Genomic DNA, 14196 nt, shown 5'->3' with positions numbered 1-14196 from the left:
CAGGGAGCTGCAGCCCACGGCTCCTGGCAGGAATTCAGTCCCTTTGGGATGCTGTGGGACAGGGGGGCTGCTCCTCATGGCTCACCTGGGCTCAGCCTCTCTGGGATCCGAGGGACAGGAGCTCAGCCCCCCACGGGGCAGGAACTGAGGCTGAGGCAGGGCTGGAGCAGGAAATTACAGTACAGAGCAGACAGGGCTGAGTTATTGCCTGAGCCAGCAGTGGCACAGGGCTGCACTGCCACCTTGGAATGTACAATTGCTCGCTCTGAGCATCACCAGGAGCTGCCAGAGAGCAAAGCCCAGCCCAGCTCCACTGCCCAGGGCTGGCTGTGCCTCGTCAGAGCCAGAGGGATCCCCGTCACCGGCTCCTTCTGCAGGAACTGTGTGTGCTGCTGATACACAACTGGAGATTTGATTCGCTTCAAAGTTGGTTTTTTTAGATAAAAGTGCTCTCTGTTGCTCTGGCCTCAGGGATCAGGACACCACTGATGGTTTCAGGATCATTACATGTCTGTATTAAGTGAACAATCTCTTCCCTCCCTCTTTTCCCTTCCCTTTGCCCTTGCCCTGCTGCTCTTGCTGTCGTGTTCAATACGAGATCAGGCAAACCCCAGAGGCCAGGTTACATTTTTACATTTTTGCAGATCTCCATCACAGATGGAATTTTTTGCTGGTCATTTCTTGCAACCCATCCACGAGCAGGACAACCCCAAAGAGAAGAGAGGGCACTGAAAACAAACCCCACAACAGAGACGCAGGAGAGAAGAACCACCAGAAGGAGCAGAAATCAGTTTTCCACCGGGGTGGGATTTGCTAAGGGCTGGCTCACGATGACTTGCACCACGTAGTCCTTTGGGATTTTCAGCTCCTCCAGTTTCATTTTATCTGCCAGGGGCCTCCCAGAGAAGAACCAGCGCTGGCTGCCCGGCTCCACTCCCTCCACGGCGTGCAGCCGCCGCTTCATGTGGTACACGGTGTCCATGCTGCGCACCAGCAGCTTCAGGTCTTTGCCCGTGGACAGGCGCAGGCGGAGCTGGCACTCGTGCCCGGAGTTGGGAGGGGGGTCAGGAATATCCAGAGTCTCCAGGTCACCCTTCTCCTCGATCATGTTGATGGGAGGGGCAAGGCAGTAGACGGGGAGCTGGTAGCGGTTGCCCAGTTCATCGTAACACTCCGTAAGAGCACCTTGAGGAGAGAGGAGGAGAGTGAGAGGGAATTCCTGGAATGTTTTCATGCTTCACTCTGGGAAGTTTTGCCCTGCTGTTCAGCCAGCCAAGAGGTGAGGTGGGAATTCAGGCTTTAAAGGAGCGGGTTAAAAAAAATAAATAATCAAAAATCATCAATGCCCCCATCTTTGAATACAGAGTCTTGGGGATTAAAATCCAAATTAAAATTAAAATTGGGGATAAGAATCTTGAGATAAAAGCACCCCCTAAAAGCCAAACAACCCTTTTTTCCAGGAAAAAAGCAGGGAGGAGGGATGAGGATGTGCTGCCACGTGTCCTTTCAAGGACCAAGGCTCAGGACAACGTGGGCACCCAGCAAACACCACCTGCACCCCCGAGCTCTGAGAGTGCAGGAGAGCACCGTGAAAGGAGCATTTTGGAACTTCTCAAACATCCCCAAATTGCTGAAATGGTTTTTAAAGGCCTCGTGTTTTAGTGAGCGCTGCCAGGACAAACAAACACGGCCACCCAAGTCTGCGGCTCCATCACCAGCACAGCAACAACGCCCAGCACGGATTCTGCATTCCCACAGCACCTCTGACTCCCACATTCAAAGCCCTGGAGTGTCAGGAGGGATTTTCATTTCCCTAAAATCCCTTGGGATAATCTGGATAACCTGGGTGCTCAGAAATTCTGCCACAAGCTGAAGTATCAAATACAGGCTGGGTTTTTCACAGTGTAACTTTCTAAAATAGATTTTACTTTCTAAAACAGATTTCACTTTCTAAAACAGATTTCACTTTCTAAAACAGATTTCACTTTCTAAAACAGATTTCACTTTCTAAAACAGATTTCAAGTATAGAATAATAGAAAATAATAGGAAAGCAGCAGCATGTTTTCCATGCTGTTTGAAGAATTTAAGGCAGGGAAGGCTGAAAGCAGAGCCTGGGAAACTGAGGAAGCTGCATCCCAAATCCCAGCAGGAATCCCTTTCCCCTGTGGTCAAATCCCCTCTCCCTGGTCTGAATTTACCTGTAGAAGCAATTTCCACATTTCTGCCCCTAGAGGGGTACAGTCACTTGCCAAATTACCCATTCTTGTGGAGCTGGGAATGTTTGAAGAGGAGCCAAGTCCTTGAGCTACAGAATATTAAAAACCTCTTTGAGTCTGTTCTGCACACAACAGCCAAGTGCTCCTCGCTGGGAACGAAGGGCTTTGTTAATTTGGAGGTTGTTTTCCATGCTGACACTGAATTGTCTTAAACTTTGCTGTCTGATCAGCAAAATTACCACAGTTAAAATTCAGACTCAGGGAAACGTGGTGTCACCCAGCCTGGTGTAACAGCAGCGTCTTCTGATGGAAATCTTTTGGATAGAAATCCTCTTTTTTTAAGGATAATTTGTGTTTGTGAAAACACACAGAGGAAATCAATCAAAAGGTCGATGTTTTAGGCTTTCTGTTTGTACAGGCAGCACCAAGGCACCTGTGCCCTGAGATTTATGAGAGAATGAAGCAAGAAAAGAAATAAAATAATTACATCAACTCATTAAAGTGTTTTATCATTAATGAATTTCTGAGCAAACCAATTTTTATCAAAGCTGTGTTGGACCCCAACCCTTTCATGGTTGTCATTTACAGACCAAAGCCTGAAGTTCCCACAGTTCAGTTTTGTTTTACAACATTCATTTCACTCCTCATCTATTTGCTAAATGTCACAGGACTAAATTCCAGACATAGAAACAAGTTTGCTGCTAAAACCAAGCCAAAACCCAAACCTCAACAGCCTTTCAATGTAGCTAAAGCAGCTAAAATTTCCTCAAAAGCCATTTCTCTTAAAAAGAATGAATCAGCTTTAGAAGAGCACCTCAAGAGTTAATTTTAAATAACATGGGGGGAGCTTGCTGAAGAATTTCTTCATCATTTATCTGGTTGCTCAGCTGAACTAACACGGAGGTCAAAGCTGATGCTATAAACACTGGATTCCTTAATCATCATCAGATAAGCAATATTAAACAAATCCTCTCAAACAGCAGCTAACTTGGAGGTCTGCAGCTAAACAAAAATAAATAAATAGAAAAAGACACAGCAGCAGGAAGCTCTTGCCAATAAAACCCCACAGTCCCATCCCAGACTGAGAAATGGTTTATAACAAACTGTTAATGTAAGAACAGGTTACAAACCTCACCAGAAATCCCAGTTTTCCATTTATCCTGGGGGAAATGTCCCCTGTCCCAAGTCCCCCAACTGGAAAACACCTCCTAAAACTGCTGTTCTAACTGCAAATCACAGCAAATCCAACATCCCAACTGGAAAACACCTCCTAAAATTGCTGTTCTAACTGCAAATCACAGCAAATCCAGCATCCCATCCCATTCCCATTGCTGCTCTAACTGCAAGTCACGTTTCTGATCCTTCCTGCAGGATACAGCAGCCTGGACCACATTTAGCTGGAAGGGGCACTAAAACAAAGTCAAGTTTTTATGAGAAAGCGGAAAATAATAGAGAAATAAATATTTTTGAGGTTTTTCTGTCCCTTAGGCAAGCAGAGTCCTTCCAGCAGTGGGAAGATGCAGCATCCCCAAACCAGAGGAGGAAAAGGCAGCACAGAGATGCTCAGAGCTGCAGGGAACAACCATCCCACAGCCCAAGTGAGGCTGATTTCCCTTCCCTGCTCCCCTTTCCCTCCCCAAACCACAGCAGGTTCAGACTCCAAAGCCTTGAGGATTGGAGTTTTCACTGCTGGATCATCCAAAGAAACCCCTGGAAGGGACAAATTCCGGGAGGGAAGCAGCAGGAAGGAAGGGTGGCAGACAAGAAAATACAATGCCAAAAAAAAACCCCAAAAACAACAGCAGATGGGATTATTTTAATATTTCAGAATTAACAGCGGCTTGGAGAGTGAGGAATTCTGGAAGGAGCCACAAAGCAGAGCTTCTTGTTGGTTGTTATCCAGGTAGGAGACAGCTTGAGAATTTCTGAGGGAAAAATAAGCAGATGTGATCATCAAGCTTAAAGAACAGGAACATTTTGAAGTTAATTGCCTTGCCAGGCACAAAAACTTTGTTTTATGAAGATTATGAGGTTATTTCACTGGATTTGGAAGGGAAATCACTAAAAAGGACTGGTTAAAATTCTGCTTCCATCCCTAAACAGTTCAGAGTTTGGACTTACTTATCCCTCCTGCAGGACAACAATTTAAGAGATCTCAATAGGAAGAAGATCAACTTTTGCAGGAGTTATTAAGTCAAGCAAATATGGCCACACTCACCTGAAAACACGAGAAGTTTTAATGCAATTGAAATGGCATTTTAGCATTTCCTTAGGCTGCACACCATTCTCTTCAGCAAAAGAAGGAAAATTCTTATTTTCTGTTCATAAAGTGCCTTCAAGTTCTAGAGAAGTTTTGAGGAGCACTGCTCAGAAACACCCAAAACTTAAGAACTGAGCAGATTTCCATCTTTTTTTCCCCTTCCCCCAGATGGATTTGCTGCAGGAAGAGAAATTAAGACAACACAACCCAAAATGCAGCACTGCAGTGAGACTCAGCTAATTTAAGGCAACTGTCTGTGTATAACACATTTGCCCAAGGAACAGCTGGTTCAGTTGTTTTTTTCTGACTGAAAATCTCCATTCCAAAGCCAAGCTGAGCCTGGATTTCTGAATAAATTTGGGATAGTGGAGCTTTCACCTGAGGATGATTCGTTTGGATCCAATGTAAATCACAAATGCCTGAAATGCAGTAGGAAAACAAAGGGGTCTCTGAGTCTTACAGCAGAGCAGCTCCTAGAGAGCAAAAGCTGAATTATCTCTTTATCAGCTGCTGGTTTCCAGGTCTGAGCTGGGAAATACAGGATTTTCCAAGGAAAGGAATCCCTGTGCTGCCATCAGGAGGGTGGAGCAGGGCTGGGACAAGAGCAAACACGCAGTGCTTCATTCCACTCACCTCCAGGCAGCCCAAACTGGGAGGAGTTTGCACCAAAATGAACTTAATCCCAACAGAAACTGCTCAATTCACCCCTGGAAGTGGCCAAGGCTGCTGTTACCAGCGTGGTTTCCCAGTTTTCCAGAGGGAAATGTGTGGGAATGCTGGTTTAAGTCAGTGCCTTGCACCGTGTTCAGAGAACAATGAAGCAGCTACAAGAATTAATTGAAACACTTGATAAAAAACCACCCATATAAACTCCCCATCCCCATTCTTCCACACAAAATTTCCATGGGTTATGCCAATGTGAAGAGCCAGAAAGCTCCTGGATAAAGGTGGAACTCGGATCCTCAGGCTGGGCACAAGTGCTCTGCTCTCATCCCTGCCCTCCCTCTGTCACTGCAGCTCCTTAAAGAATGGGCTCTGCAGATAACCAGAATTAAGCATTTAATAATTCTCATTTCAAACCCACTGAAAAACAGCTCTTCCATTATGGCAACATTATTGGTCTGGCTCCATTCCACGCTGGAGAACAACTCCCAGAGGCAGCAGGAGATCCCAGGGCTCCGGGAGCTGCCTGGTGAGCAGGAGCAGCTCATTCCAATTCCAGCTCCAATTCCAGGAACAGGAATTGGAAAAAGGGGGAAATAAGGAGATTCTGACACCCTTCCCACCCTCAAGGATCACACCTTTTCCTGCTTTTCCTGCAGTCACAGAATGGTTGGGGCTGGAAGGGACCTCAGGGATCAGCCAGTGCAACCCCTCCCAGGCAGGGTCACCTGCAGCAGGTGACACAGGGACACAGCCAGGTGGGTTTGGGATGTCCCCAGAGGGAATTCCACAACCTCCCTGGGCAGCTCTTCCACTCTCTGCCACTCTCCACAGAAAGCAGCTTTTCCTCATGCTGTAATACTAAAGTAACACTTTTAAAGAGCAAATCCCAGCTGGAGAATCCAACCAAAGATCCCCCAGGTGTATCCAAAGCCATCCTGCCTAACACAGGACAGGTTCCTAACTGGACAGAGAAATTTGGGCTGCCCCATCCCTGGAAGTGTCCAGGGCCAGGCTGGAAAAAGCTGGGATAGTGGAAAATATCCCTGCTGATGGCAGGGTGTGGGAATGGATGAGCTTTCAGGTCCCTTCCAACCCAAATTTTGGGAAAAGGCTGCTGCACATGCCATGTGCATCACTGGGCTTGCTGATCCTCTCCCTTTGTCACAGCACAGCACCAGCATCACTTCATTCATTAGCACTAATTAACCAGGCTGAAGGTGAAAGGTAATTAATACAGTCTTCTGAAACAGAGGAATTTCTGCATTAGCTAAATGAGGCACTTTTGTTCAGATTTCAGCTCCCAGGTGGAGCGGGGAGAGCAGAGGGATCAGCAGAGGGAACAGGGATGGGACACTTTGGAAAGGGGTGCTCAGGGCCCTGAACCAAATCCCTCAAAATTCCTCTTGAAAATGCAAACAGCAGCAATCCTGTCAGAAGAGCTGGAATCTGTCACCCCACCTCGCCCACCTGATGGAAAAAGAGAGGAAACCAGGGAAGAAGGGACCAGAAAGCTCCAAATTTCACAGCAGTGTAACTTCCACAAACAACCTATTCCTTCCCCAAAACAGCTTCACCAGAGCTCAAATTCCTCCAGCCTGTGCAGTTCATTGGCTTCCCAGCACTGGCTTTGATAAATGAAGTAATTCTGCATTAATGCTGGCTAGCTGTCATGTTAACAACACCATATGTACTGCCACTTCCATATCCCTGTAAAACTTGGATCTAATATTGCATGGAAGAACCAGCTTCCAAGAGATATTCCATCAGGGTTCAAAGATGACAAGTCATTTTACTAATGAAGTATTCATCTAGTACTCTGCTTTGCATGTCATGAAAATAGATGCCTGTCTAGACAGGCTTCTCAGATAAAAATTTTAAAATAAAATAGTTGGTAGAAGAGCTTCTCTGTGTATCCTCTTCATTTACATCTGCATTATCCAGCTTCTCCAAGGGGCTGGAGGGTTTTGGAGGAGAAAAGGAGAGCAGAATGTCATCACCACCATTGCATCCCTGCAAGCACAGCTGCCCTGGCAGTGTTTGAAGTCCCCAGTCACCTGTTCAGGGTGAGGCTGAACTCAGATTTACAGGAGTTGTCACTGCCTCCGTTCCCATTGATTTTTTCAGTCTGCTGTTCCTGTAAATCCAGAGTGAACACCTGGATCCCAAATCCTGTAACTGACTCTGCTCAGATGGAAAACCAGGCAGGAGCCTCACATCATACACATGACAGATTTCATCTCTCAGACACAGATTTTGTCCCTGGAAGTCTACAAAGTGCCACCTCCAGGAATTCCTGGGACACCTCCAGGGATGGGATCCAACCCTCCCTGGGCACTTCCAGTGCCTGAGCTCCCTTTCCATGGGGAAATTCCTGCTGCTGTCCACCCTGAGCCTCCCCTGGCCCAGCCTGAGGCCGTTCCCTCTCCTCCTGTCCCTGTTCCCTGGGAGCAGAGCCCAAACCCCCCAGCTCCAACCTCATTCCAGGGAATTGGAGAGAGAGAGGAGGCACAGTCTGACCAAGGCTTGTTGGGATGTTCAGTTAATGAGTGCTGGGGACCGCAGCACTGGAGCTGCTCCACCTCCTGTGCACTCCAGGCTGGGACACCAACAACCCCCTGCCCAAAATGAGATTTCAGGGAGTTGAATCCCAGCTCCAAGTGGATCTGGAAGGAAATTTGGGCTGATGCAGCTCCAGGTAAAGCAGCAGCAGCAAGAACCCCGCAGAACACGGAACAAATGTTGGATTTGAAGGAGCGTGGAGCTGTCCCAGCTGCTTGCAGGGAGAACAAGGGGTGGAAAACTCCTCAAACCGAGCAGCTCTCCCCACCAGCCATCACCCCAAGAGCGAAGACAAGCACAGAATGACCCAGCCAAAGGTTTGTCCTGCTCCCCAGCTCCCTGCATCCCTGTGCTGACATTCCCAGACCTGCTAATGAGCCTGCAAGTCACTCATTTGCACACTCAGTCTCTAAAGGTCACCAGCAAAAATGTGAAAGGCTCCAGGGAGGTCAGGCAGCCTGACAAGATCCCACATCAGCACCCACATCCGAAAATAAAACCAAAATCAAACTACAACACGAGGCTGCTTCAAGCTGTGGGGGTGGAGGGGATTAAAGGAGGCTGCAGGAAGATCTGAGGTTTTATTTGCTCCTCAAATAAAGGAGGAGCAAATCTCACCTCCACGGTGCTGCTCCTTCAGAGTGCCCTTATTTAAAATAAAAAGCAGGAAAAATGAATGATTAAGCATAAAGGTGGGAGAATGGAATGTTGGTGCTGCCTCATGCCCTGGATGTGCATCAAGCAGAGGCTGCACAGATGGGGAGAGCCCAGAAAGGTTAAAAATTCAAGGAAAGGTTAAAAATTCAAGGAAAGGTTAAAAATTCAAGGCCTTGCTGTAGCTGTGACCTTCTGTAAAAACCTTCCTTGATCACTCAGGAATTATTAAAAAGCACCTCGGAGGTTTCATTGTTCCTGTGCAGTTTCAAGGAGTCAAAACACGGATGGAAACACAGAGTTCATTTTGCTGCAGGTTTTCTTTGCAATAAAGCTACAAACCAAATATTGCTTGCTCTGGGCTGGGCTCAGACGTGGCTCAGAGAAAAAGGAAAGCTTTTTTTTCTCAGTGATAATTTCCTCAGTGATAACTGTCAGCAAAAAGAAAAAGAAAAAACAGCTCCCAGCTTTAGAAAATTCTTTGAAATTAGGATTTTTCCAGAGGTCAAGCTGCCTGTAACACACCCAGTGAATGACTCCAAGTTATCAGCCTGGGTATTTACTGAAGGAGGTTGTGGAATATTTTAAAATACTGAAATACCTCATGAGTGCTGCCCATGTTCTCTGTGACAGCTCAGGTAGGATTTCCTAAAAGGTTAAAGGGAGAAGCTTTCTGAGGCTCACACACTTCTGGCCATAACAACTATTTTGCCTTTGTTTTGGAGAAAATCATTATTTTTTTATTATTATTTAATTATTATATATTATTTTATTATTATTTAAACCAGCAGAAGATGCCAAATGTTTTGGCCACAATCAACTGGAGATGGTGGAAGAGGAGTGGGATGAGCAAGGGCTGCTGAGCCCCTCATTCACCAACCTGAGCACACCAATCCCCCCAGGAACAGCACAAAAAACCAAAAAACAACTCCAGAATCCAGCAAATCCATCCCTGGACATCACCAGGGAAGCCTCAGAGGGCTCTCACTGCAATCTTCAGGGGGGGAAAAACATTTGAAACTTCATTTCCCACTCACATTTTAAACACTTCATATTTCTTTTTCTCATTTCCCAAGCAGACAGCGAGGCAGATGAAGCTGATACTCAGTCCCTCCACTGTAAGCAGCCAATAAATGTCCACTCCTGGGAATATTTAATAAAGCAGACATCATGTCCTGACCACTATCAGATACCACAGGACTATTATTCACCTAAAGCAGACCCACGCCTGTCTGGAACATCTGCAACACCCACATCAACAAGGCAGCTTCCTACAGGAGGAATTTGAGATGTTCTTTTGTCACAAATCTGGGTTTATTTTGAGCATCTCATGGCCAGTTTGGGTTTGGTTTTTTTGTTGTATTTTTTGTTGTTTGTTTTTTTTTTTTTCCTTAAAGTAATTAACTGTTATTTTTCTGGTCACACATTAATGGTTAAAAAACCCCCTAAAACAGCATTTCTGAAATAAATGCACAGTCATCCTCCCCCACCAGAAAAGACAAACTGAAACCAAAGACAGGAAATAGAGAGGCAACAACTACAGGGGAACAGACTTGAAAAAAGTCCAAGCAATTTGTGTTGACAAAGCTCCTCAAAATACCTTTCAAAACACAAGAGCAGAAGTTAAAGATATTTGAGGAAAACAACTGCAGGATGGAGCCAGAAGTGGGGATTTTATTTGAAGGGCTGAGAGTTTCTAACCTGCACTTAGATATATAAATAATCCAGCCAGCCACAACTGCTCCACATCCTGAGGATTTGATTCATTTTCCTTCCACTTGAAGGAAGGATTTTGGGTTCCTTTGCTCTGGGGAATGGATTTTGGGATGAGCTGGGCTGTCCTGCTCTGGGGAATGGATTTTGGCATGAGCTGGGTTCCTCTGCTCTGGGGAATGGATTTTGGGATGAGTTTGGCTCCTCTGCTCTGGGGAATGGATTTTGGGATGAGTTTGGCTCCTCTGCTCTTGGGAATGGATTTTGGGATGAGCTGGGCTGTCCTGCTCCAGCAGATGGATTTTGGGATGAGCTGGGTTCCTCTGCTCTTGGGAATGGATTTTGGGATGAGTTGGGCTCCTCTGCTCTTGGGAATGGATTTTGGGATGAGCTGGGTGCCCCTCAGCCTGGCAGGAGCCCAGAGGAGCAGGAGCAGAGCCAGCAGCAGAATTTCTTGTCACACCTGTCCCTGTCCCTGCAGAGCCAGCCCTGACAGGGCTGCAACACCCAGGGTGGCCAAAACTGAGGTGCCAAGCAGCAAAATTGGGATGCAGCTGCCATCCCTTCCCAGAGGATCCCTGGGTGCTGGGAGGCAGGAAGGGATTAAAGCAGCCCTTTTATGAAATACTCAAATTATTCACTCCCCACTTCAGCCAAGTTCAGCCTACAGAGGGGACTTGACGTCAAGAACCCTTAAAAATAGACCTGATGTGTAGAAGAAAAAGCAAAATAAAAGCACTCTTATCCTAATGCACACAGGGCCTCAGTGCCAGCAGCAGCTTGTCTGCTTCCTCACAAGACAGCAGCAATTTTGGGTTTTAATCCCTGCCTTTTGGGTTGGGTTTTTTTTTAAACTGAAATAAAAACAAACCAGAAAAAGCTTCCCTCAAACTAATAACTGCTGTCTCCTGAGCAGAGCTCAGTCAAAAACAACACAACAAACCCCAAAGCAACAAAGCAGGAGGCTCAGCTGTAAATTTTATGATATTCACTACAGATTTTAGAGTTTTTTTAACTTTCATGGGCTGCATTTTCCTGTCAGTACTGCTGCTGATCATATTGACAGCCAGGCTTCGATAGTCAGACCTCCCAAAGCTTTCATAACTCTGCTGGAATCTAAAATTAGACAGCCACACTCACCAAAATATCATTTACTCCCCCTTTAAAGGGGTATTAGAAAAACCTGAGTGTTTGGTGTCCTCACAGAAAAACACAACATCCCACAACGATTTTGTGTAGAGAATGTAACCCATCAAAAATATGATTTTTAATGATAATTAAAAAGCCTCTTCAGACAAGCAAGCAATTCCTACAGCTTTTCAATTTTCAGGGAGAAGAGGAAGAAAAACCACAAGGACCTTGTGGCTTTAAGGGCAGCAGTTCACAGGGGATTCAATTTAAATGCTAAAGATGCCCCAGAAAAATTCACTGTAGGGATTCACTCCACAAAGTCATCAATACATCAGGTAAATCCAATATTGCCACCACACAAAAAGCACTGCAAAATGACAGAGTTCCACTTTCTGGAGCTGTTTTCATTTACAGGACCCATCCATGGAATGGTCAGTGTTAAAAACCTCCTGTGTTTTATAGCACTTTGTGGCAGATATTTCTGAATTACTGTGCAAATTTCAATATTAATGCTTGGCTTGCTGGGCTGTGAGCACACACTGACAGCTCAGTTTTCCATCAACATTAAATAAAATAAATGGACTCGATAAATGGAGATTTTCATCAACATAAATAAAAATGGAGTTTGCAACATAGCAAAGGGCAACCTTTTATATTGACTCCAAGTGCTAAAAACACCCACAACCCAAAACCTGATGGGGATGAGGTGTCCAGGGAACAGATTCCGTGGATTTATGGGTTTCTCCTGGAAATCAGGCAGCTCCAGAGGTGCAATTCTGTCCTTTTGCTTTTTGTGTGGAGGCAATATTGGACTTAGCTGTGGTATTTGATAAATCTGTGAGAGCTGGAGGTGGCACTCAGTGCTCTGCTCACAAGGCAGACTCAATCCTGGAAATCTTTTCCAACCCAAATAATTCAGGGATTGTGTGTGATTTTTTGGTATTTTTGTAGAATAGATTTTTATAAAATAGATTTTTGTCTATTCTGATAAAATAGTCTGGAATTAGGAATTTCTGGGAAACACACCACGCCTTCCCCATAGCTCTTGGATTCCAGGGCTTTTCTTGTTGTTGCTTGGGACTTTTTTTGTGTTTTCCTAATTAATATTTCAGCCAAAGGAGAGGGAAATGCTCTATTCAGAGCAGGAATATTTCAGTGATGCCCTTTACTTCTCCCCAGTGTTCCAGGGAAATATTCCCATCCCATTTTTGGGGATCACACAGCAAATAAAGAGCCAGAGCTGTGGAAAATCCAGGGAGCCACAGGAGCTGTGTTTGAACAAACAGCTGAAAACTCAGCACAGAAACCCTTTTATGAAAGGAATTAAACCTCAATATCCTGAGCACTCTGCAGCAGGTGAAGTGTCCATCCCAGAATTTATTTCCTACAACTGATGAGGGTTAAAAACACCCCTGAGCCAAAGCTGATGGTGGAGTGGCTTTAAGGGTAAAGGTAACTTATGAAAGGCAATAATTAATAATAATTAATCTATTAAAACCTATTAAAGGTAATCATTAAGGGTATTAAAGGTACCTATTAAAGTTAATCTGCATTCTATTAGAACTTCCTCCTGTATAAATTGAGTTTTTCTCTAATTAATATTTTAGCAATATATAAATATTCTAGAAATATTTTTAAATATAAATTTATATATAAAGATATCTGTATATATAACACTTATCTTTGTATTTAGAAATATTATTTTTTATTTATTAATATATAAATATTTATATCTTAGCAATTTATATTTTATAAATACATAAATATAAATAAAATATAAATAAATATAAATTTATAAATGCATACATATGGCTTTATTAATATATTAATATTTATGAATATTTTATATATTGACATTTATACTTAATAAATATGTATAAATATTTCTTTTATTATTTTATTAATATTTTAAAATCTTTTCTATTTAGCAACAAAGCAAAACAATGGCTGCAAATATTCAATCTCTCAGATATTAAACCCCAATATCCTGGGAACACATGAAGTGCCCATCCTGGAATTTAAAAACTCCACTTAACCCCAGCCAGATTGCAGTGAGTATGAATGACTTGCAGGCCAAGTTCAGCTCAGCATGAACATTATTATAAAATATTACACACTCCAACATTTCCTGTTTGATAGCTGAGAAGTATGGAAAACTCTCCTTCATTAATTTTCAGTGGGCTCATTAATAAAATATGGAGGATGTGCTACTTTAAGACAGGAGGAGGGAAAAAGGAAAAGAAAAAAAAAAAAATGTATAAATTGGTGATAACGTTATTTCTATTTTTAAACCCGTCCCACAGTCACCCAAGATAGATGAGAAGTGCTAAGCCCATCCCACCAGCTTATTTATTTATTTAATACTTCTTACACGCTATTTTTAACAGCAGAAGCCAGCAAAAGGCATCCATTAGAAAAATGACACAGCTGAGAGCCTTCCTCACACCACAGGAGTGACAGATCTGCCTGAAATCAGCCTCAGAAAGGATTTTTTTCTTTTATTTTTAATTTTTCCCATCCCTTTCCTGTAGGATTCTGGAATAAAAAATCAATTTTATTTTTGCAGCATCAGCTAAGCTCCAGTCTCTCCGTGCAAAATCTGGATCTGCCAGTCCTTACTCACTCCCCAGCCCCCTCCTCTCACTCCTCCACTTCCTGCAAGGTTTTGTTTTTTCAGGAAAAAACACGGCTGGAGCACAGGGACAGGGAAATGTGGATGTAGGGCTGGGCTTGGGGATTTTCTTTTTAAACCTCTTGTTGTACACACAGCAAATAAATGGAAGGAAACACCACAGCCCCTACCCAATTGCATCGTTTTGCAGAAGAAAAAAATGAATGTATCACTAATTTTTTATTCTATTATTATATTTTTATATATATAATTTAATATAATATAAAAATATAAATTTATATATTATAGTAATATTTATATTATATATCACTATAATTAAATATATAATTAAGATATTTAAATTATTAAATTTGCAGAAGAAAAA

General features: G+C 43.7%; 1 protein-coding gene across 1 annotated transcript in view; it reads right to left on the bottom strand.

Annotated features, from left to right (window-relative positions):
• Nucleotides 1–787: 787 nt before the first annotated feature.
• Nucleotides 788–14196, bottom strand: part of UBTD2 (ubiquitin domain containing 2) — a 35753-nt gene continuing 22344 nt past the window's right edge. Inside the window, exon 5 of the mRNA XM_015641476.1 lies at nt 788–1185. Coding sequence (XP_015496962.1) covers nt 788–1185 — 398 coding nt within the window. The remainder of the gene's footprint in view (nt 1186–14196) is intronic.

This window comes from Parus major, chromosome 13 (genome assembly GCF_001522545.3).
Source record: "Parus major isolate Abel chromosome 13, Parus_major1.1, whole genome shotgun sequence".
Lineage (NCBI taxonomy): Eukaryota > Metazoa > Chordata > Aves > Passeriformes > Paridae > Parus > Parus major.
Note: the sequence above shows the minus strand (reverse complement) of the source record. Positions and strands in the feature narration are given on the sequence as shown.